A 23,649-nucleotide genomic window follows, 5' to 3' on the forward strand; every position below is an offset into this window, starting at 1 on the left:
ACATTATTATAAGTACAAGTAAGTGTAAAAGATATTACATATAAGCAAGGTGATAAAATAAATGCACAACAGGTTCAGACTTACAGAAAGTGCATTTTTCATTAAGATTAGTGAATTTATCATAGGATTAGAGTTATTTTATTTTATTTGAAATGTAAAACTGAAAGGTTAAAGTCAATTTAGGCTCCAGAATGAATGAATAGTATGATATAGTAGTACCTAACATGAACGCACTGTACTATACAAGGTGACGTTAATTTTTTGCGACACAATATGACGTCATTGTCTGCGCGCCCGTGAACGGAAACAATTGTTTACTCGATCGGTGAGGGAATACTAATTTCATGCAATCTAAAAAAGAAAAAACACTGGTGAGAATGACTGATTCATTCTAAACACGGTTCCGTCTCCATACTTTTTAAATAAAACGTGTTTCCGTGTTATCGACGAGCTGCGATCTTAAATTTAATTAACTGGTCACACTACACTGAGCAAATGACTCGCCACGGAAAGAACTGCACTGCTGGAGCCGTCTACACATACCACGAGAAAAAGAAAGATACAGGTGAGGATTAAGTAACACTGCTAAAATCAGTTGCAATTTTTGTACGTGGCTAATATCTTTTTTCCCGTCAGCGGCGTCTGGTTACGGCACACAGAGCATCCGCCTGGGTAAAGACGCCATTAAAGATTTTGACTGTTGCTGCTTATCCCTGCAGCCCTGTCAGAATCCTGTGGTTACGTATGTTCTTCAATACTCTTTCTAAACAATAATTTTCAAAAATACTGATTCTTCATGACATGAACATTTTGTTTGTCAGTCCGGATGGATTCTTGTATGAAAAACAAGCCATTCTTGAATACATTCTGCATCAAAAGACAGAAATTGCCAGAAAGATGAAAGTAAGTTCTTGAGGATGTTGGAATGTATTCATAATATCGTAGCAGTTCACGAGTCGTCCAGTATTATAGACAATAAACAGCATTTTCCTGGATTTTTTTTTCAAGGCATACGAGAAGCAGAAACAAGCACAAAAGACTGACAGTCAGCTGGTGTCCAAGTCAGAGGAACGTGAGAAAGTGGAAAAGTTTAAAACCAGGGAGAACAGCATCGTATCTAAACCCATCAACCCTTTCATTTCGGGTATGTGGTTGTCAAAATCCAACTGTGATCATCACTAGGGTTGCACCAATACTCTTTTTTTTTTGCTTTGGATACAGATAACAATAAGTATTTATTTTTTATTTTTCAAAATTAAATGACTGCATACTACATGCTATCATGGCTTGCGCAGAAAATTAAACACCCAACACTAATAATTACATTTCTATTGTTGGGTATTTATTTTCGCAATGTATCAACCGTGTTTTTTGCTTTAGGGCAAAGCAAAGTAGGTGAGAAGATCGGACTAAACAGCAGTTCTTCATCAGCAACAGCATCATCATCATCATCCTCCTCCTCCTCCTCCACTAGTTCAGTGGCCTCCTCCAGCCAGAATTTGCCAAGCTTCTGGGTTCCTTCACTGACCCCAGTAGCAAAGCCCACCCTTCTCAAGAAACCAGTGAGTGGCTGCCTTGGATGTAAATTTGCTGAAAATGTGAATTTTCTACTTCCCAGTGTATTGCCAAGAATTCAAACTCATTTTATTTCGGACACGTATGGATTAACTTGAGGAAGCTAAAAGCCAGCTGTGGTAATTTAGTTTACACAATCGCTACCATCAAAAAACAAAAGCTAACCCTTAAAAAAACTAAATATGGTCCATTGTACTTGCTGTAAATCCTAGCACATTCTGTCCAAAGATGTTAAAAAATCAGTTCTGTAAATTGCAGGACAATATTTTGCAGCCCCTATTTGACATCCAATTGTAGTATTAGTGTTGCTTGTACATATTTAGTTATGGACAATACATAAATGAAATGAAATAATAGATTCAAGAATCAATTTTGGGGGAAAGCATTTATTTAAATCGTAATAAGAAAAACACACAAAGAAGCTATTGTTTTTTGACCTCGCAATTAATGGCAATAGAAATACAATCCATTTTAGCTGGGAGTAGTCGACTCATCGCTTCCAGTTCCTCCCAGTTAAAATGGATTGGACATCTGGCCATCAATTAACCACTTTTACTAACTATAACAACACCAATACCTGAACTAGGGTGACAGTGAATGACTTACCTTTTGAATACTTGCCCAGTGAGATGCCTTTTAACCGTTTGCCTTCAAATTTAATGTCATGGTGTCCTTTATCTGTTTTGTTTGTTTATACGTCGATGATCAGCTGACCTTGTCCACAGGCTTCAAAATGTGACCGGAAGCAAAGAATTTGCTTCAGCGACTGACCCTTTCTTCTCCAATGTCTCATCAGAGCAAGACCGTGTTGTGTCCGATGTCAGGACGGCCAATCAAGATGAACGAGCTGATAACAGTTCGCTTTAACCCGGTAGATCCGAGCCTGGCCCGAGTTGCCCTAATTAACCGCCAGGTCAGTTTGTAGAAACGAAACGTGAAATATTAATACTATATAAGCTGCAGGCACATCCAAGCTATGAAAATAGTGCAACTTATAGTCCGGAAAATACACTATAGTCACAGTTTCACCAACCTGTCTTTATTCTTCTTTTTTTAGGACCGGTACGTGTGTGCAGTCACCAAAGATATTTTAGGCAACAGCGTTCCCTGCGCTGTCCTGCGACCTTCGTGAGTCATCCAAATAACTCACGCATGATTTCGCAGGAAAGTTTGGAAAGGTGGGCTCACCCCTCTCCGCATTGTGTTCAGGGGGTGCGTGGTAACGCAGGAATGCGTGGAGAGGCTCATCAAGATAGACATGACGGATCCCGTGAATGGAGAAAAGCTTTCTGACAAAGACATCATCCCAATCCAGAGGGTATGTATCTGTATTTCATGTTATTTAGTACAATAGTAGAATACAGTATGCAGTACACAGTAACATTATTTATTTATTTTTTATAAATTTTGTTAAGATTTTGGTTTGGTGTCTGTTTGACAGGGAGGAACAGGTTTTTCAGGCGCTGGAGTCGAACTCAAGGCCAAAGAAGCTCGTCCAGTAATGCAAGTGTGAAAGACAAGGCAATTAGTATCATATTTTCCAGATTAGAAGTCGTATTTTTTTTGTCATACTTTGGATGAGCCCGTGACGAGCTGCGATAGGGCGTTGATATCGATTGAGTTGTTTGATTTAATTATTGAAGTTCTCAGTACATTTTGTTATATTTGTTCCTAAATTAATACTAGTGACTTTGTTTCTTGGTACAATTGGCAATAAATGGCAAACATATATAGTTTTCCTTCAAAAATGTTAACTCTTTTGTCCAGTGATGTTTTTTTTTACTAATTCGACTTATACTCTGAAAAATACGGTATTATTTTTAAAGAACTTTTTCTCCCCTCCTAATATCTCGTGCATTTATCACTATTAGAGTAATTTTAACTATATCGTCATATTTCTCAGTCTTAGTCACAATATGGTACACTTGACAAGCTGTTTAGAAGAGTGCTGTTATTGTAAAACAGACATTTTTATTCTCTTTAGTGGTACTTATGTTCAGAGTTCATCATGCTCGTCTACCTTCATAGCTCCAAAGTCTGTTATGGTGCTGATCTTGATGAAATCCAACCTGTCTAGCATCTCAGACAATGTCAGAAGTCCATCCTGTTAATCAGTAACAGGGAGGATGGGGAAAACAAAAAGCAACAATAAATGGAAGTAGTAGTTAGGAAAAATAGTGAAAAGCGACTGGTCCCAATATACAATGGACAAATACTCCAGAATAAAAAATAAAACTATTTGTCCAATTTGCAGTAACATTACCATTTGAACTAAGTGGTCTCTGACCTACACAGCAAATTGACGAGATAAAGTTGTTAAATTGTAAGTCATTCAAACAACTATTAAAATATTCCAATTAGAAAAGCCAATAAAATCACTTTAAATGAAAAGTACAAAAAAAGAACATTGAAGATATTCAAGTCAAATAACAACAAGGTGGTCAATAGTGTAATGTCACCATGCTATAGTTTGGTATTATTGAGAATTAAAAGGTCAAACTCAAAACACCGTTTAATATCAGTGCACGGTGGAAGATATTCAGATTCCTAGGACTTGATTGAAATATTTTGGAACTTGGATTAAAAAAAAAAATGTCAGAGTACAAATCACCTGTGACCACATACACGGTATGTGACTGCATGTGGAATAGTTTCTTTGAGGGTGACGATACCCCGCGACCGGTGCCAGAAGTGGCGCACGGACGCCATTTGAAATAACACAAGGCTCCACTTGGGGCGCGACAGCTCCTCAAAGTTCATCGTGACTCTTTGTTAAATCTTCTCCGTAATTGGTGGCCCGGCTGCCCACAAACATGTTCCAGTTGGCCAAGATCTCCTTCTTGGTTATTTTCGCATCCTGATGAGATGATTGATTGCCGCATTTGCGTCCGACATTGGTATGATTGAGGAAGAGAAATTAAGCCAGGAGAGAATTAGTCTGTGTTAATTAAAACATGACTTAGTCACAATTATTCAAGAATTATGCCAGTTGGGGTTATGACTCAAACCATCTACTGAAGGAGTGCACAAACTATTTCCTCCTATGACCGGTTTAAAAAAAATGCAAGGGCCAACTTGAAATCCTGTTTTAAGTATCGATTCATTGGCTACCACAGACGGCGATAAACATCCAATCTTTTTAGACAGATAAAAATGGTTAAATCAAATATTTTCTTACATAGATTTCAATGCGATGCCACCTTTCGACCCTCTCTAATCTCTGTATAAAGCGAATATTTCAATCTTGTGTTACATCTGAAAATTGCATCTGAATTAAAGCTTTGTGTGGGCCATTTTCAACAATATTTTTCAAATTTGGTGCATGCAAATAAAAACAGGTTGCAGTCTGGACACCCCAGTCTCCTGTGTCATTCTTACCTGTTATCAATTGATTGATATTTCTACATCCATTCATGCAATGTATTTTTGGCTGTCCATTTTTGGGCATGTACCTGTCAAGTTTTCACAACCACTTTCCAAAAGTATTAAAGTACGTGTATAGTGTCACGTGTGTGGCAAGGCTACCTTGTCAGTGTCTGTCGCGTGGATCAAGTGTGAGGCTTCATTGTCAGCATGGTCAACTTCTCCGGGCAAAATCCAATTGGACACCTCATTAAAGTCCATGAGACCATCCTGTGTGACATATAATGCACGTTTATAAAGATTGAACTCCTACATATTTGTAGCATTTGTCACTTAACCTCATACCTGTCAACCTCTGCCGATAACTGCCCTTATAAATGATTATGATTCCCCTTACAAACCCCCAAAAAACCTTACAAACACCGTATGGTGTTTGTAAGGTTTTTTGGGGGTTTGTAAGGGGAATCATAATCATTTATAAGGGCAGTTATCGGCAGAGGTTGACAGGTATGTAACCTGTTTGTGTACTTTTGGGGGGAACCTGTCATTTGGTATTCGGTACGAATAGAAACATTACACTGGAACCATCTAGTGTTGGTATTGTGTAAGTGGAAGTACTAGGAATATTATTTATCATTGAAAGTGGAAAATTGTGCAAATGGACACCTTACCTTATTGGTGTCCCTTAAATCGGTGAAATGTTTTTTCTCAGTTTGCACCCATTCGGGCTCATTCTCTCCCTCTTCTGGTGTGTACATGTCACCTTGTGGACACAAGACACAAACACGCAACATGTTACACTCATCCTTCAGATTGAAAGGCAACGGTTGATCAGCTGCTAACTTACCGATGTACTCCGACAAGCTGATCTTGCCATCGCCGTTCTTATCGATGTCCTCAATTGTCTCCTAAAAGAAGTATTTTTTCCCCCAGGTAAGAAAACGTGCTTGCAGACCTTAACCCATACTGCCCCACAAAGTATCAGTCATTTTTAAATCACAATAAAATTCTGAAAAGTGCTAATGCAACTTTTTCCCAATAATATGCTAGTAGACAACAAAGACAATGAGATGACAAAAATCATTCCAAACTGCATACCTGTCAACCTCTGCCGATAACTGCCCTTATAAATGATTATGATTCCCCTTACAAACCCCCAAAAAACCTTACAAACGATGACACTAAAGGCTTTTCATTTGATTTAAAGGCATAGCATCCCATAAAACTAAGCTTTCATTTCAAACTATTCCACAAAATCTAGGTTTTCATAAAGAGCAAAGCTTTCCACAATACTAGTGTCCTACAAGTGCAATCAGTGGATCGGCGTCAGGTGCTTCTTGCAGCCCAACCCCCGTTGCTTCAACTGAGTCCGACCGAGTCTGTGCTGGATGTTTCGGAACAAAATGCTGGCCCAACCCACAGCGGCCCTCGAGGACCCCTGTTGCAGACTCTCCAAGCCAGTCCAAGTCTTTTTCTGGACCTATTGTAAATGTTGGCCATCAAAATGCAGACTTTTGACCATTTTGACTCATTTAAGAGCACCTTTGTTGAATGATATTTTACCCGTTTCATTATATGCAGCGGTGTATGATGACACTAAAGGCTTTTGATTTGATGTAAAGGCATAGCATCCCATAAAACTAAGCTTTCATTTCAAACTATTCCACAACATGTAGGTTTTCATAAAGTGCAAGCTTTCCACAATACTAGTGTCCTACAAGTGCAATCAGTGGATTGCCGTCAGGTGCTTCTTGCAGCCCAACCCCCGTTGCTTCAACTGAGTCCGAGTCTGTGCTGGATGTTTCGAAAAAAAAATGCTGGCCCAACCCACAGCGGCCCTCGAGGACCCCTGTTGCAGACTCTCCAAGCCAGTCCAAGTCTTTTTCTTGACCTATTGTAAACGTTGGCCATCAAAATGCAGACTTTTGACCATTTTGACTCATTGAAGAGCACCTTTGTTGAATGATATTTTACCCATTTCATTATATGCAGCGGTGTATGATGACACTAAAGGCTTTTCATTTGATTTAAAGGCATAGCATCCCATAAAACTAAGCTTTCATTTCAAACTATTCCACTAAATCTAGGTTTTCATAAAGTGCAAGCTTTCCACAATACTAGTGTCCTACAAGTGCAATCAGTGGATTGCCGTCAGGTGCTTCTTGCAGCCCAACCCCCGTTGCTTCAACTGAGTCCGAGTCTGTGCTGGATGTTTCGAAAAAAAAATGCTGGCCCAACCCACAGCGGCCCTCGAGGACCTCTGTTGCAGACTCTCCAAGCCAGTCCAAGTCTTTTTCTGGACCTATTGTAAACGTTGGCCATCAAAATGCAGACTTTTGACCATTTTGACTCATTGAAGAGCACCTTTGTTGAATGATATTTTACCCATTTCATTCTATGCAGCGGTGTATGATGACACTAAAGGCTTTTGATTTGATGTAAAGGCATAGCATCCCATAAAACTAAGCTTTCATTTCAAACTATTCCACAAAATGTAGGTTTTCATAAAGAGCAAGCTTTCCACAATACTAGTGTCCTACAAGTGCAATCAGTGGATTGCCGTCAGGTGCTTCTTGCAGCCCAACCCCCGTTGCTTCAACTGAGTCCGAGTCTGTGCTGGATGTTTCGGAACAAAATGCTGGCCCAACCCACAGCGGCCCTCGAGGACCCCTGTTGCAGACTCTCCAAGCCAGTCCAAGTCTTTTTCTGGACCTATTGTAAATGTTGGCCATCAAAATGCAGACTTTTGACCATTTTGACTCATTTAAGAGTACCTTTGTTGAATGATATTTCACCCATTTCATTATATGCAGCGCTGTATGATGCATACCTGTCAACCTCTGCTGATAACTGCCCTTATAAATGATTATGATTCCCCTTACAACCCCCCAAAAAACCTTACAAACACCGTACAAGTCGTACGGTGTTCGTAAGGTTTTTGGGGGGTTTGTAAGGGGAATCATAATCATTTATAAGGGCAGTTATCGGCAGAGGTTGACAGGTATGAAACTGCTTCCTGCAGATTAACTGACTCACTGCCATAGACATCAAATCCATTTTAGCTGGGAAGGTTGGCATTGGTGATCACGTTTCATCGCCATTATTGAGGATAGAAAGATCATTTGATTGCTGCCAGCCCCACAGTCAAATTGGATTGGACATCTATCACCATCAATGGCATAGAATGAGTTAATACTTTAAAATAAACCGTTTTTTTACTTGAACAAATGAAAGTGGAAGTATTCCAAATTGGCCCTAGCATCTTCTAATTTTTCTAAAAGAGGGGGCTTCATTTAAATACGTACCTATGTTTAGCGACCCCCCCCCCCCCCCCCCCCCCCCTTCCCCTTGTTTCAGACTTACGCAACTAATACTTTTGGTGTCTGCCTCCCTCTGCAGGCCACTGAGTGCAAAGGACATATTTGGTGTTAATAGTTTTTTGGTAAATAAATATTTTTCATTAAAGTTTTCTTTGCAACATCTCTATGTAAATGTCCCATATTAAGACATGGACACAGGGCATTATTGATTTTTTCCTTTTTTTTTTTAATTTGGGCAATGCAGCTTATGCTGCAGAAATGACGGTAGTTGTATTCCAACAAATAGTAATTCACAATTTTGTATAAAATTTGAGTCTGTACCTGTACGACCAAATCTTTCATATAGTCAAACTCCTCAGGATGGAGGAAGGCCGTGAATTCCTCGCGCGTGGCGATCCCATCGCTGTCACGATCGGCGACCTTGAAGCGTCTTTCGTCTCGGGCGAGCATGGATTTGTAGGTGTCTTTGTCCTCGATGTCGTCAAACTCCTCGCCTGAGAAGGGAGAAGTGTTCGCGGGTTCAAAAAAAAAACAGACTGACAGATATTCCCATGAGAATGGAGTGTAACTTACCGAGGTAGAATCCATAGGTGGTGTTTTTGTACTCGCCCCAGGCTATCTTGTCGTCTTGGTTCTTGTCATAGTCGTCCCAGTGCTTATTCACGTTCTCCTCGATGTACCTCCTTTGTCGGTGTTTGATCCAGTAATGCAGCTCTGAGTGGTTGATGAAGCCATCTTTATCGAGGTCAATGCGTCCCACAATTTTCCTGTATAGACCAGTCATCAGTTTGGACACTATTCATGACGAGATTTAATTGCCATATGATGATGTGTCGTCTTTCTAAATCGTAATTTCTTCTGTGCTTATGACAACGACAACATTACCAAAATACCACCTTGAAAAAAGTAACAATTTAGTAAGTGTTCAATATCACGAGGAATATGACGCGTGTATGATGTGTAGCAGTCCCTGTTATTCAGACAAAAGCCAAACCTACCCCAGTCTGTCTTTACTCTCCTCAGGAGTCAGCTGATCAAAGGTCTTTGCCTCCTCCTTGCCCAGGAAAGCATCGTGATCGTACTGGAAGCCTTCACCGTCATTGTGGGCGTGGTCGCTCAAGTCGGCGTGGTGATGGACACGTTTCTCCTGAGCTGGGACGGCAAAGGCTGTGGCAGCCAGGAGACACAAGGATGCGAGGGACTTCAGCAACATTTGGATCACCTGCTAGCACCTGAAAATGGCCACATTTCATGATTATATTGAATGCAAAGTATGGATCTAGCTGAAAAATATCATGAAGCTACAGTCAAGTGACAGAGATGGGCCATCCAATTTGCTACATTAACTCACTTGGACAAAAAAGGGACACACCCATTGTCACAGTGGGGAATGGAAACTGGGGGACAAAGACATCCTAACCAGGATATTAAGTTTGCTTAAGTTTAGTCAACTACTTTTGATCAAATAGTAGTGGAGCGATTTGTAACAAAAATTTGGCAAGAGTCACCCTTTCCTTTTAAGGAAATCCCGAATCATCATTCATCTACTTGAGAAATGTAACAATTAGGAGCATTAGGATCAGCATGTGAACTTTCCACGCAGAAATGTTTTATTTCACATCGTTTGTAATATGAATTGCATGTTATAGTTTTATAACTACTTCACAAGAGAAAAACATTCGTAAATGTAACTTTCATCATCCTAATAACTAACAAGACTAGCAGTTAGGGTCAATTCATTGCCATGCAAATGGAACACGATGGAGAGCGATCGTATTTTGAAAAGCCTGTATTTTATGCTTTTTTAAAAATGCTATCGAGCTAAAAATATGTATTAATGAACAACTTACCACTGTCTTCCAAGTTAATTGGGATCCTTCGATGAAAAGTTTGACGCCACGCAGAAACTCTGTCCGCGTTGGCACTCTTTACCTTTAAATAAAGCTGTCGAGAGGGGAGGGATTTGATATTTGAATACCCAATCAAGACAGTGGCTGAGAAGCTTTTAACCAATCATCTTAAATACGATCGCTCCGAGCCTTCTTATTGGCTTTGAAGCGCCACGTTGTCACGTAGACGTGAACCCCCTTGTATGAGTTTTCTGCCACCCAAGTTCAAGGGCTACGTTTACTCAATTTAAAAGTGACGAAACACTGTAAAAGTACTTGAAATACTACATGACTACGTGTTGCAAATGTAGGCAAGACAATTGAGGATTCTAACATAGTGTTATTTGAATACCTCTATTATTTTGTCACAAAATTACTTGCAGTGATGACAAATGTCATAGTATTTAACACATAAAACTAAGAGACAAATTGATCAAAACGTAATTTATTTATCACAGCACGTTGACAGTGTGTTTATAGATTTAAAAGACAACAGTTATAGCCATCTAAAAATAATTACATCAATAATCATCTAGATTTTTATCACAAGTGCAAAATGTTTGAAGAAGTTTATGTATGTGTATGTGTAAATAATCCAGATTGAGGAGTGGAGAAAGATTATTACTATGGTATTCCCAGCATTAAACTACGGTAATTCATACAAGACGGATGGTATCGTACGTGATACGCATTTCTGAACATTCACGAAAACAGTCCAACATGAAGAAGCGTTTTAACTGCCAATGACGGCAATAGACGTCCAATCCATTTGTATGAGGGGAATTTAAATGAATTACAGATTTGTAGCCATCAATGGCAGCCAATGAACTAAATGTAATTCATTCTGCATCTTCCGAAATGACACAAACATTTACGTGTGTTATAAAGCTGTTAGACATGTGCTACATCTTTGTAAAAATCACAAGAATAACGTGAGTTGCTGAACTTGAAATTACACCTGTAAAATCTACAAGCATCGCAAGAGACCATGACTAGAAAGAGCAAATATCACTCTGTTTCAAGGTTAAGTTCAAAATCATCACATTGTCATGGGATCCCATATTTTAGTTTTTTACTTTTACTTCAACAGACTTTTTTTAACTAAACACAAATGCAGTGTGGTCCCTTTATGGTAAAAAAAAATATGCAAAAGGAAGTTATGTAAAGGGCTGCAGTATTTGCATGAGTAGAAAAAGCAAGTTTAAAATTAAAAAATGCCTATTTTCATGCAGGTGCAGGCACTAAAAATTGGCAGACATTTTTCAGGTCAATTTAAGGTTGGCATTTGTGTGGGCTACATTTCAAGCGGAGTCATTCCTATTCATAGCAAGACAACAGGCAGAATCATTACGAAATGGGACACTTACATGCAGACTGGCGTAGTACTCATCACTAACACTGAATCCTGTACCAAAGATTTCTGTGGGCATTCTCAAATGAGCATCTATGGTCATTTTAGTGACAGGATCACCATTAATAAACTAAAAGAAACCTCATTAAGTACTTTGCTCTGACCTCCAAAAACATTTTAGTCTAATTTATTTGTACCATGAAAGAAAGGGATTTTTGTGTGTAAATAACAGTTTTGCATTTTTAAGACGGTTGGACTAAAGAGGCCTTGTTTTGCGATGTCCTTGCCTAAATGATGACATCTTTTTAAAGATGAAAGATACACAGTTTGTTGTGTTGGTAAAAGCTGGTGAAAGATGTGTTTTGAGAAAGGCTGGTTGATGTTTTTGGCAAAGAATACAGAATATAGTGATGGAATTTGTGCTCGTGTCTACGACGTCTTTTAAGATGTGACAGATTCTGCTTCGCTTTGTTTTGTTTTGTTTTTGCCATCCCCACATTTATAGAGAAATGTCAATGATTTGAATTACTAATGTAACCCTTTCAGGTACAGTGACCACTACGGTTAGCTTAACTATTTCACTGCCAGGTTAGGTCATAGAGTGTGTTATGGTTGTGAGTAAAAAAGGGAAATTGATATTGAAAACAACTATTGACGGCAATAGGCATCCAATCCATTTCAACTTTTGAATTAGACGCCTATTACCACCCATGGCAGCCAATGAGTTAAGCTATATGAGGGCTCAAAACCAAAAAATATACATTTATAAAACTCTCAATGCTAAATACACACATTCACATTTATTGGAATTGGTCTACATTTTTCCAATTTCTTTAAATTGATGTTTTTAAGTGAATTTATTTCAAATTAATGTTATTTCATTTTGAATTTTTAGCACTCCTGGCTTTTTCTGAATTAGTTTTTTGGAATTAGTAACTATTTAAATTGGAGGTATTACAGATATGGTGTTTTCAAAGGCTAATGCCAATTAAAAAAAATAAAAAATCTCAGCCGATGTCCAAACCTTTTTTAAAAGCATGTTGATTATGAAAGACTTTTGAAACAGTTTAGATGAATCTATTTATATCACGTAACTTTCTTCTGCTTTTTCCTTCTATAAACCTGGCCATTAGGTGGTAAAAAAAGAACAATGAACAAAGCTAATGATCCAAACCGTAACCATAACAGTTGTCCAATTGGCAAATCCAAAATGGATACTTCAAATAATTCAATTTATTCAAAATTATTCCTCACCTTTTAAAATTGCCCATCGCAAAATACTTCAACTCCAACAAGACAAAAATTGACCCGCCATCTGCAAGTGCCCCCTGGGGGCGCACGTTTGAGATCCCTGTCCTATATGAACGTAATCAAAACATTAAGAACAAAACAGGTCATAATTTGTGCGTGAAGATGTTAATCTACATCTTAATGACATCACATGTACGGTGACAATGTTATCCTTGTTATGGTTTGGGTAATCTCACCTTACCTTGGCTCATTCAAGGGTCTTTTTCATTACTGTGCTTTGTGATTATCTGGTCATGGATGTTACAAGGAGCTTCCCCTCCCTCTTGCCTATAGCAGAATTGCGTCAAGGAATGTCCTTGTTTGGCATTTCATTTGATCTGAGCCAACACGTCGTTGAAGATGTTGAGGAAAAGGTGCACGTGGTACTCCTTGAAGACCAGCGATGGACGGAAACGGATGGAGCGATCCCCGCATCCTCCCAGAAGGATTCCTATTGACAAAACAAAGTCAAGAAATTAGATCAGTGTATGTCCTGTCACGTTGGTTTGATCAATTCGGGGTTTTTTTTGGCAATGGCAGCAGAATTTTTTGAAACACAAAATAAACAAATCATATTTCCAGAGCAAAATACACTCATTTAAATTAGTCTTTCTTCTGTTTAATTTATTTTTGAAGTTTCGATGTTTCAAAATTAATTTTAATGTCGTATTTAAGAAAAAAATATGAATGCTTATGCCTTTTTTGTGTATTCATTTATTGCCATTTGAAGCACAAGATTTTTTTCCCCCCACAACAGATCCTTGAACTAATTTATCCGTTTCGCTTAAAATGATATATATTATTTTTTGCAAAATATGTGCGTGCAACACTAATACTACAAATGGATGTCAAAAGGTTGGCCGCAAAATATTGTCCAGTGGGCCACAAGTTTGAGATCTCGGTCCTATACGAATGAATTAAAAATAAATTCACTCTTGGATCCCATATCAGAATGTGTATATTTATTTGTTGTGATGTCATTTTAGTAGGAAAACATGAATATTTTGTCTCCAGGAAAAAACAAGACAAAATAATTGAAGAGTGAAAGATCACATACCCTTGTTACGGGCCTTTAGAAGGATGTCGTTGCGTGTATTATCATCGCAGATATCGATGGCGCAGAAGGTTCCCTGTCCTCGAGCCCGACTCAGGATGCCAGGATGCTGAGCCTGAGGAGCAAAGACATCTAGGTCATGCTCTATTTAACGTCAAGCTAGAACCCATTGCTGATTTTCAGAGCTATGCATTGCTAATTAAGCATACTCTAGTTTTTGGGAAGTGCAAACATCAGTATCAAATAGAAATATACTATATTGCAATGTTCAAAATACGATTTGGGATTCTTCACGTACAACTACTTCAAATTGCTTCAAAAAAAGTAAGTCAATAGAAAAGTAGCTTTACATTGAGTATAAAATGGACTTTAACATGGCTCAAATACATTACCTGTAAATCGTACAGGCCATTCATCAAGGCTTTCCCCGAACGATTGACCTCTACCAAGAGGTTTTCTCTGCGAATCACATTGAGCACCTCGGCCAGTAACACATTCTTTGAAGGGTCGCCCATCCATGTGTTAAAGATGCGGTAGGGCTGAAAACAGGCAAAAAAATTAATGTGACAATGCTATCACAGCAATCGAACCCCCCATCAATGTGTAGAGAAGATTTGTTTGGTTACACTGTATTCTAATTACCGTATTTTTTGGACTATAAGCTGCAACATTTTTCTTTTCTACCTACGGCTTTCCTAACTAAGTGGATTAATTGATTTTTTAAATAAAAACAAGATATGTTTAACATACAATTTCAGTTTAGTCATCATTAATTTTTTTATAATGATTTCCATGTTTAGTGAAAATCGAGCCTAGTATTTAAGCTTTCTTTTACTGCTAGCTACAGCATGCTAACGTAAGAGTAGAACATGTCATGTATACTTCCTTGTAAGCTATTAAATAACGTGAGCTATGCATTTGAAAAGCAGAAATAAAGTAAAAATAACACATTGAGAAATAACTAAAACATGACCATGACTAATAAGTATTTTGTCCAAAAGAAAAATTCTCAGATTACAAGTAAAAAGAGCTATAAAACCAACTATGACGTATGCAGTAAAACATGTCAAACCTTATCAGCCTGTAATTCGACCTTATGATAGTATCCCCCCGTCAGGAGCTTCTTGCTGAAGGACACAATTTCAGCAGGATCGTCCATGCCCCAGTGCTCATGGGCCCAGAACTTTCCTGTGCTCCCTCCTCCAGTTTGGACCTCATCCACATGGAAAGCAGAGCCATGCTGCATGAACAAAAGGAAAAATTCACTATAGTCTGTGAAATAAAACAAATCAGAAAAAAAGTATTTTCAACGTGCGGGCCAATACTTGAAATCAGGGGTCAGAAACCTTGTTTTTTTACAGATAGCCATAAACAAATCATTTCATGATGTGTCATGAAATGCTATTACTTGAGAGCCAGAATTTGAAAGTAAAAACATATAAAAATGTGAGCTTTTTTTGTAATTTCAACACTAAGTACAAAGTCTTTGAATTCTTTTAACAACATTGTTACACTGTTTTCTAATAAATGAGTATTAAATGGTAATACCAACCAGGATTTATCATTTTATTAACAAAACCATCTATAAAGATGCTTATCTTGTTACCTTGGTTGCAATTTTGCGGAGACTTCTGAAGAAATCCACCGACGCGTGATTATCTCCTCCCTCAGCTTGGATGGGTTCAATAACAATCCCAGCTACAGGCTTTCCCTTCTGTCGCCATTTCACGATCAGGTCCTCCACCTGATGATTGACAGCTTTACTAAAGAGCGAACAATGGAAATACACAAGGGAGGAAACAACAAAATGCATGCATGCATGCATGCCAACCTCTTCCAAACAGCGAGCTTCCTCCTGTGCATTCTCTCTGGTGAACTCCTCCAATGGATACTGCAGTCTGGGAAATGGGGCAATCGGCCAATCAAAAGCGGGCACATCCAGCTTATGTATTGCTTTTGAGTGTGTCGTTGTCAAGCAACCTGGGGGAAAAAAAAGGAAATTGAAGTTGGATTTTTTCCCAATAGACTAAAGTGATATTTGTTTCTGTAAATCTTACATTTGTCACTTACCCATAGTTCTGCCATGGAAACCGCCCATGAAAGATAAAATACTGAAGTCTGGGCAACCCGGACCCTGCGGAAAAAAAGGGAAAATTAAAGGGTCACAACTAAGATTGACAGAAAGATGGAGAATCCAAAGAATAGTGTTTTCTTCACCTGGTTTACCATGCAGGATTTGATGTCTTCCTCTGATGGTGAGTTGTGACCTCGTTCTTTATTCTACATCAAGAATTGAGAGAAAATTGCATCAACATTTGGTTTGAAATCACATTTAAAATGGCGCCTCGCAATTATACATTTTTCATAGTTTGTCAGCGCCAGCGACTTATATGATGTTTAACCCTTCCATGCACAAATTATGATGTTTCTCCCCTGTAATGTTTTTATTCCATTCACAGAAGTCACAAACTTCTGACCAATCATCTTCAGAAACATCATGCTTCTATAATAATCAGCATAACTAAACATCTACAGTCATTTTGCTAAATCTTTTTTTGTTTAGTTTCTTTTTGCCAGAGTGCATACGTAGTGTCCTCACCCTATACCAGATAAACATGGCCTTGTAAGCATTCTCATTGGAGCATGAGCCACAAGCCATTGTCTGCACCCGGCTCATTCCACTCGGAGCTACCTGAAAAAGACAAAAATATATAATTAAAGAAAGCTAAACAGCAAGCATTATACCATACATTACTAAACATGAATACTAAATCGAGAAGATCTAGTTTGCGTGAAAGTAACTCACTGAAAGAAGACTTTCTGTAATTTTGTCAGGAAAATTCTCTGGTGGCAAAATTCCGAGGGCGGGTCTGTTCACAATGGTACTCTGCAACCCAACGGGATTCAACACAATGAATTGTAACCTATTGGCAGGAGATGATATTGAGATGGACACCTACCAGATTGTTGGGGTTAGACATTAGCTTGAGGAGAGCAGGGTGGTTGTATCCTGAGGAAAGACAATGAGTTGATACTTCAAAATAAATAAACACCATCCTCTGAAAAAGACATGATCTCTAGTCATGATGCATTGTTGATCATTACTCAGGTTATGCATTGATAACTGCAGCGTGCACTTTTGCCACTAACCAATAGGAATAGAGGAGATCTGAGTGTAGATGTCCAGCATCCGGTTGCCATCCACATCAATCAGGTAATTTCCCCTACTCTCCTCGTAGTTACAGAAAAAGTTGACGGCGCCAACATTCTGGGAAGAGACATAATTTCTATTCAGAAAACAAACACAATTGAATTTAAAACCATATCATATTTAGACCACCGTCTGGGAAACCCTGAATGGGTTGCCAGCCAATCGCAGGATCAAACGGGAACAATCTCATAAAAAGAAAAAAATGTGCACAAGTGCAAAGACACCTGGACTAAATTGAAAAAAAAAATCATTTGATTTTGAGAGGGAGGAATATTACACTGGTGGTATTCGAGGAGCTTAAATTAAGAAAATCCACCTCTTTTCATTGTAAATGTATTTCAAAAACAATACAAAAAAGACTTCAACTGTAATAAACAAAAAAAGCTGGCTTGGAAGGAAAGGAAGTAACTGAGGGGTTTCCAGCTGACAGATTTCAAACACTGACAAAAAAGTTGAATCCATGGCAGTCAGTACTTTACCTACACCAGATGGCAGTTCCGTTTGCATGTGTCGTGTTAGTCTCCTTTCACTGCGCTTGAATGAGTTGATTTTAAGGTTCATTTTGTTATCACGCTCGATTAATATTTAGCCACTGGGCCCTGTGGCCATACGGAATTGCCGGGCAGCGCGCTCCAATGTGCTCTCTCATTCACAGTGCCAGAAGATGACTGCATCGCAGGTATTAAACTACCGCGAGCTGAAAACAAAGTGTACATATTTGCAGCTGTCACTCTTATTATGTTTTTTCTAAGTCAGTACAAGATTCATTCAAGAAACTGCACTGTTGCTTGTGGTACTTTCATGTAGGAATCTATTCTACTGACTATTTTAGCTTATAAGTACTTGCTCATGCTTTTAATAATTAATGACATCAGTCAATCAACATTAATTCCATTTAATAAAAACGTGAATAGCTGATACCATAATTTCCAGACTAGAAATCACAATTTCACTAACTTGCTGGACCTGCGACTAATACTCGCGTGTATTTTAATGGACACTTTCATTATCTAATTAGTTTGTTTGTATTTGTTTTATTGTTGTCATGGGCAGGCAAGGAGTTAAATACTTGGGAGGGAAAAAAAGAATCAACTTTAGAGTTCCTCTGGGGCTCATAATTAGCGTATTTCAGTTTTTATTCCTTTCCATTTTATATATTTTTTAAATTAGCAAAAGAAGACCCCACCATTTTGTAAAAACAACTCTCAATAATTGGCGTGATGATGAATACAAGCATCACTTGTGCAATAACGTTGCAAAAGAACGCAGAAAACGAGGACAGAGGCAAGTGGTAGCAGAGCATTAGTGCTACAGGCTCAATTTAACTGGTTCACTGGGCAGATAGAATTGAGGATGCTATTCCGTGCCAGACGCAGATACATAGAGTAGTTATTTAAAAATAAAAAAATAAAGACATTTTAGTCAAGTGTGGTCTACATGTATGTGGATGTCAGACTCAATTATATTATTGTACAATGAATAAATATTGTATTTCGTTATATTAAATCAATGTAAGCGGGAGAAATAGATGGATGATTTTTTTTTTAAATTAATAAATATATTTGGCGGCCCAGCGGATGAGTGGTTAGTGCGTCGGCCTCACAGTTCTGGGGTCGAGAGTTCGATCTCAGGTTGGTCCTCACTGTGTGGAGTTTGCATGTTCTACCTGGCTTGCGTGGGTTTTCTCCGGGTACTCGGGTTTCCTCCCACATCCCAAATGTATGCAAGGTAGGTCTAATTTTTCATATCTTTTTTGTAATCCTGGAGCTCCACTTCAAAATGTACTCAACCGTAATACACACTCACGCATGTGCACCATTTCACACAAACACACTTCAATTTACCTGAATTTCTCCCAGTTGTTTTGTTAGCTCCTAAAGAGAGAAGCAAAAGTCCGGCATATGAATATGATTACATATCTATCAACTGGCTACTTGTTTGTGTGTGTCCTTAACCTGTGATCGCGGCCCAGGGACTTCGGTCTTCATGGAGGGTCCATCATAATCAAAGTCCACCTGGGCTTTTGGGGCCGCTTTGCTAGCATAACGACATCCTGAAAATGCAAAGGTGGAGTTTTTTTTTCCTTTTTACATTCTTTATTAAATCTTTAAAGCCATTTTATCAGGGTTCTGAGAAAATTTCCATTTAAAATGCCATCTGGAAATATTTACCTCCAAAAATAATGAGCACCAGGGTTCAAATTGTGAGATAAAAGTAGCGACTTATAGTCCAAAAACTAAAGTACCTTATATTGATTTCCACCTGCACTTTAACCTTCCCTGTCTTCATGCCGACATAAGTTAGTCAAACATTATCAAGATTACATAACTTTGTCAAGCGCTTTCATAAAACCCAATCTGACCTTTGTGATTTTCACTTTGACCTATATTTAAAATACCTAGAAAGTTTCCCTTATCCTCTCGAAACACATTCTCATTGGTTAAATTTCATGAAGAAATAGTCTTCATTGATTTGACTGGAAGAAATAAAGGACTACATTTTTTTATTTAAATGGCATGAATACTCCAGATATGTCTGTTCTTGTATACAAGGTAAACAGTGAAAAAGATACAAATCAAATTTAACTTTGATTACAGTGATTATGAAATTAAAAAAGGACTTTTATACAGATATTTGTATTTGTTGAACAGGACAATGGCTTTACCTGTAACGCTGAGGCGTAGGTTTTTGTGGAAGGACAGCGCAAGATGACGGCTGATGGCGAAGGATGCCATGGCAGGTGTCAGATGGAATTGGTGAGAGGCAGTGGCTGCCCTTATATACCTTCACCAACCAGGTCAGCTGGGATTGGGAAAAAAGGAGGAGGTGAGCGAGGAAAGGCCAGGACAAATAAGGATTATATTTGGCAACAGGTACGCCTATTCAAGTCAACCATTTATCCCAAATTTTATAACCACAAATCGCAATGAGAGTCATACTAGCTAGAAAAAAACACAATGAAGAAAGAGAGAAACATAAAAAACACATCGTGGGGAAGGGGGCTTATTTGAACAGATTTTTTTGCCAAAAACAAATGTTTTAATCCATTCATTCAATTGATTTAGAGCTTTTTTTGTTTAGTTTTTCTTTATATTGGCCATTGCAAAATATGTGCAGGCAACACAAATACTGCAAAAATACTGCAAATTATTGGCCTCACCGTCTAAAATTTAAAACTCCTGACCTATACAATATTATATACTATATACATTATATAAGACCTTTATTTTTTAAATCATATTTTGTACATTAAAGGGTTAATATGGAGGCCTACATGCAAATTGAGTCAAATGGATGACATTATACAAGTATATATACATTCTGTACGTAGTCTGCTAGACAAGTTACTTTACTTTTCAAATTCTGTTAAAAGTAATATCAGAAAATGAGTTTTATGTTGTGTTGCTTTCCGAATGCTTATGTAATATCGAGTGCAAAATGGGGAAAACTCCAGCTTTCACACAGTGGACACCCCGATTATCGCACACATCACAGCCGGTTACTTGGCAACACCTCGCGAACTGGATGAAACTGGTTCCGAGAGTGTTACACAAGACTGCATCTGTTTTGGTGTTAGGAAAGAGAAGTAGGATGGGGTAATATTAAGAGTCATAAATATATATATATATATATATTTTAAACAAAAGATGTTGTTTTTTTTACTGCAGCATAAAATGTTATTACATTCATATGACAGGGTTTCAAACCTGCGGTCCCAGGGGCCAAATACAGGCCGCGGGAGAATAGTTTGCGGCCCAAATTTAACACAAAATTATAATATTAGTGTTGCCTGAACATATTTTCCAATGGGCAATTTAAGACAAATAAATAAAAATATTTATATATATATAATGATGTATATAAAATAAATTAAAAAAAAATGTAATAAATGGAAAAAAAAATAAAGATAAATGTATTTTAACCAATTTCAACCAATTCTCCTTGTTTGAGGTGTGTTTTTATTTTTAATGATTTATTTCTGTTTCTGTTTACTTCAGACTTTGAACTTGGAATGTCCTAAGATTTCTCATCCAAAACACCCACTGTCTGTATATAAGTGTCAAGGACTAAAGCGATTTGCTGGAGAGAAAATAATCACATGACTGGGCCAAACACTCTCATAATTAACTCTCACATCTCGGGTGATTAAATCTCATGTCTAATATGACCACATACTCTGTTTCCGAGAGAAATCTGTCTCAGTCAGTGGTGGCAAGTCATTAACCCTTACAGGAACATTGGACAGCAAACAATGAGTTTATCACCAGTAGACGTCCAATCCATTTGAAGTCTATTGCTTTTTTAATTTAAAAGTTTGTTGGCCATTCCAAAAGTTTTTAACATTACAGAATGTGATAACCAATTCAGGGCAAATTCCCATCTCCAACATCTAGTGAGCAAACATACTGCATGAGCAACATTTGTATAAAAAATAATAACAAACATATGCTTGTTGAATTTCCTCGACAATGTACCTAAACCAACAACAGAAGGATTGCATTCAAAACAATGTTTGACAATGTTTTTTTTTTTTTCTTTCAATATTTAACCTGCCAATATCAACACAAAAGGTTAACATCTTCCTACCATTGGATGACATATTTGTATTTTATCAACAGCACTACTACGAGTACTACTTTGATGTAAACATTACGAAAGGTTGTTTTACTCCTGTGCAAACCATCATAAAAAAATCCATCCAGATTGGGTCTATATAAAGTGCACTAGGGACTGAGAATTATACTATCCAAAGAGTGAGTATCCCACTATTGGCCTGGACCAATCAAATAAGCTGTCTGTCCTATGACCTGCAAGTGCATTGACAAATGGACTGTTGTGTAACCGTGACTGCAGTATTGCAATGCTAAAGAGCAGAGCTGCTTGACTACTCTCACCAGGTTTGCAAGCATGTTTTATTCTCTGAGGGCCATTTTCACCAAATTCAAAAGATGCAAATAAACCACCCACTTTCATTTGTTAAACAGAGGATTGGACATTGGTAAAAAAAATGCTAATTAAAATATCAATGTATTAATTTTTTGAAGTATGAATACATTGGCTGCTGATTTCGGTGATAGGCGTCCAATCCATTTTGACTGGGAGGGATGGCAGCGATCGAACAAAAATGCACATTACTTTTTGGATTTCTGAGCTAGTGGAGAGGCACTGTTTAGATAACTAGCTCGGTTGAGCGTTAAAACGGAGAAATGCAATAGAATGTATGCTGAATTTAAGCTTCTTGTGTGGGCAATATTCAATGATATTTTCATCATTTGCTGCGGGCCAATAAAAACTGGGCAGCGGACCGCAGTTGGCCCCCCAGACCACACTTTGGACACCACTTATCTAACCTGTAACGGTTCCACAGGCAATCCAATTTCACATTATAAACTCCAGAACCCACAGTAAAAAGGCAATTGTTTTTTTTTTGTTTCTGCCCATTTAAAAAAATATTGATGTATTGTATGACCTTATAACACAAAACAGTTTACACATTTGAATTGTGAGGTATGGAAAAAAAGGAAAAAAGTCATTAAATGGGCTCATGCCTAAAAAAAGATGTAAATCTGCACTATGCAAAAATTCAAGAGAGAACTTTTGGTAGTCAGGTGCAGGTCAAACACAGTGTCTTATTATTATTCATGGATGCAAAGCTTTTCCACGGCAAATAGCCCATCTAAAGTCTACCATGACAACTTGTTTTTGAATGTTGGTTTGGAACTATTCGTCGGGGTCCTCATTCCAATCTGGTTCCAACTGGATCCGACTGGATCCCACATGAGGTGTTATGTATGAATGAGTAGAGAACATCTGAGTTACCGAGCTTCTCTTAAATATCCTGCAAGGCTGCACCATCATTGACATGGACACTGCGGACCACCTTCTCACTTCACACTCGGGCTCGCAAGGGGGGGGGACACATGGGATGTCGACGCAGACCCCCCACCCCCGTGACACACACGCGTCTACTCACCGCGAAATCGGACGGCTGAGTCGGAGGAGGGCTCCACTGCAGCCGCCGTGCAGGTCGCTCCGGGCGGGAGGAGGGGCTTCTTCCTTCTCGGCTTCGCGGTTCCGGTCCTGGTGGTCGGTCGGCCTGACCACTCGTGCTTGCCTCTCCACTGCCAACGGATCCGGGGGGAGATCGTTCTTTTCTAGAACGCCTTTACAAAAGCGGGCTGATTGCTTCACACGGTGCAGTTTTCTCCCCGTACCGAGTTGCCCTCCCCGTTAGAGCCGCGTATGATTGGCTGCTTCCCCGCTGTGCATTTGTCATCCTTTCGGTCCCCCTAGTGGCAAGTACAATTGAAAACAACTTTTTTTCCTAAAGCCCCAAAAAGACGGATTACGTAATGTTTCAACCCCCCCAATAAGGTCAATACTGCAGAAATATATAAAAAAATATGGTTAAAAAATAACACTACAGGCTATTGACAACATTTGATTACAAGGGGCCATTTTAAGTGACTACTTAATCTGACCATCATGATGATCATCAGATTTCAAATAATTAGTTTCATATAAAATTAGTCTAAAGTGATTCCAATTTAAGACAATTTCATCGCTAGCAGTGTTGAAACATTTTTTGTGCTCCC

General features: G+C 38.4%; 3 protein-coding genes across 5 annotated transcripts; 1 reads left to right on the plus strand and 2 right to left on the minus strand.

The window, feature by feature from the left end:
- Positions 1-266: 266 nt before the first annotated feature.
- nosip (nitric oxide synthase interacting protein) lies at positions 267-4,928 on the plus strand. The gene is made up of 9 exons (XM_077619122.1): positions 267-565; positions 637-742; positions 822-903; positions 1,009-1,144; positions 1,381-1,562; positions 2,372-2,488; positions 2,633-2,703; positions 2,785-2,893; positions 3,017-4,928. Exons 1-9 carry the CDS (start codon positions 496-498, stop codon positions 3,086-3,088), a joined length of 945 nt encoding a protein of 314 aa, XP_077475248.1. The 5' UTR covers positions 267-495; the 3' UTR covers positions 3,089-4,928.
- On the minus strand, positions 3,512-10,258 carry rcn3 (reticulocalbin 3, EF-hand calcium binding domain). Of its 3 annotated transcripts, XR_013304908.1 has the most exons (9): positions 10,109-10,258; positions 9,257-9,490; positions 8,832-9,025; positions 8,580-8,752; positions 5,786-5,846; positions 5,610-5,701; positions 5,101-5,208; positions 4,187-4,432; positions 3,512-3,679 (listed from the first exon to the last, which is right to left on the minus strand). XR_013304908.1 is itself a non-coding variant. In XM_077619121.1 (8 exons), the coding sequence occupies exons 2-8, from the start codon at positions 9,469-9,471 to the stop codon at positions 3,572-3,574; spliced, it is 951 nt and encodes a 316-aa protein (XP_077475247.1). In that variant the 5' UTR covers positions 9,472-9,490; positions 10,109-10,258; the 3' UTR covers positions 3,512-3,571. The 3 variants fall into 3 exon arrangements, 2 of the variants coding, with proteins under 2 accessions (XP_077475247.1, XP_077475246.1); XM_077619121.1 differs by lacking the exon at positions 4,187-4,432; XM_077619120.1 differs by having other exon boundaries at positions 3,512-4,432.
- Positions 10,259-10,576: 318 nt separating this feature from the next.
- Positions 10,577-23,308, minus strand: abat (4-aminobutyrate aminotransferase). Its single transcript, XM_077618221.1, has 16 exons — positions 23,028-23,308; positions 19,719-19,855; positions 19,009-19,106; positions 18,898-18,927; positions 16,993-17,110; positions 16,803-16,852; positions 16,649-16,729; positions 16,442-16,534; positions 16,060-16,122; positions 15,913-15,976; positions 15,674-15,822; positions 15,449-15,586; positions 14,915-15,082; positions 14,235-14,381; positions 13,846-13,957; positions 10,577-13,239 (listed from the first exon to the last, which is right to left on the minus strand). Exons 2-16 carry the CDS (start codon positions 19,786-19,788, stop codon positions 13,118-13,120), a joined length of 1,503 nt encoding a protein of 500 aa, XP_077474347.1. The 5' UTR covers positions 19,789-19,855; positions 23,028-23,308; the 3' UTR covers positions 10,577-13,117.
- Positions 23,309-23,649: the final 341 nt, after the last annotated feature.

This window comes from Stigmatopora argus, chromosome 14 (genome assembly GCF_051989625.1).
Source record: "Stigmatopora argus isolate UIUO_Sarg chromosome 14, RoL_Sarg_1.0, whole genome shotgun sequence".
In the NCBI taxonomy this organism is placed as follows: domain Eukaryota; kingdom Metazoa; phylum Chordata; class Actinopteri; order Syngnathiformes; family Syngnathidae; genus Stigmatopora; species Stigmatopora argus.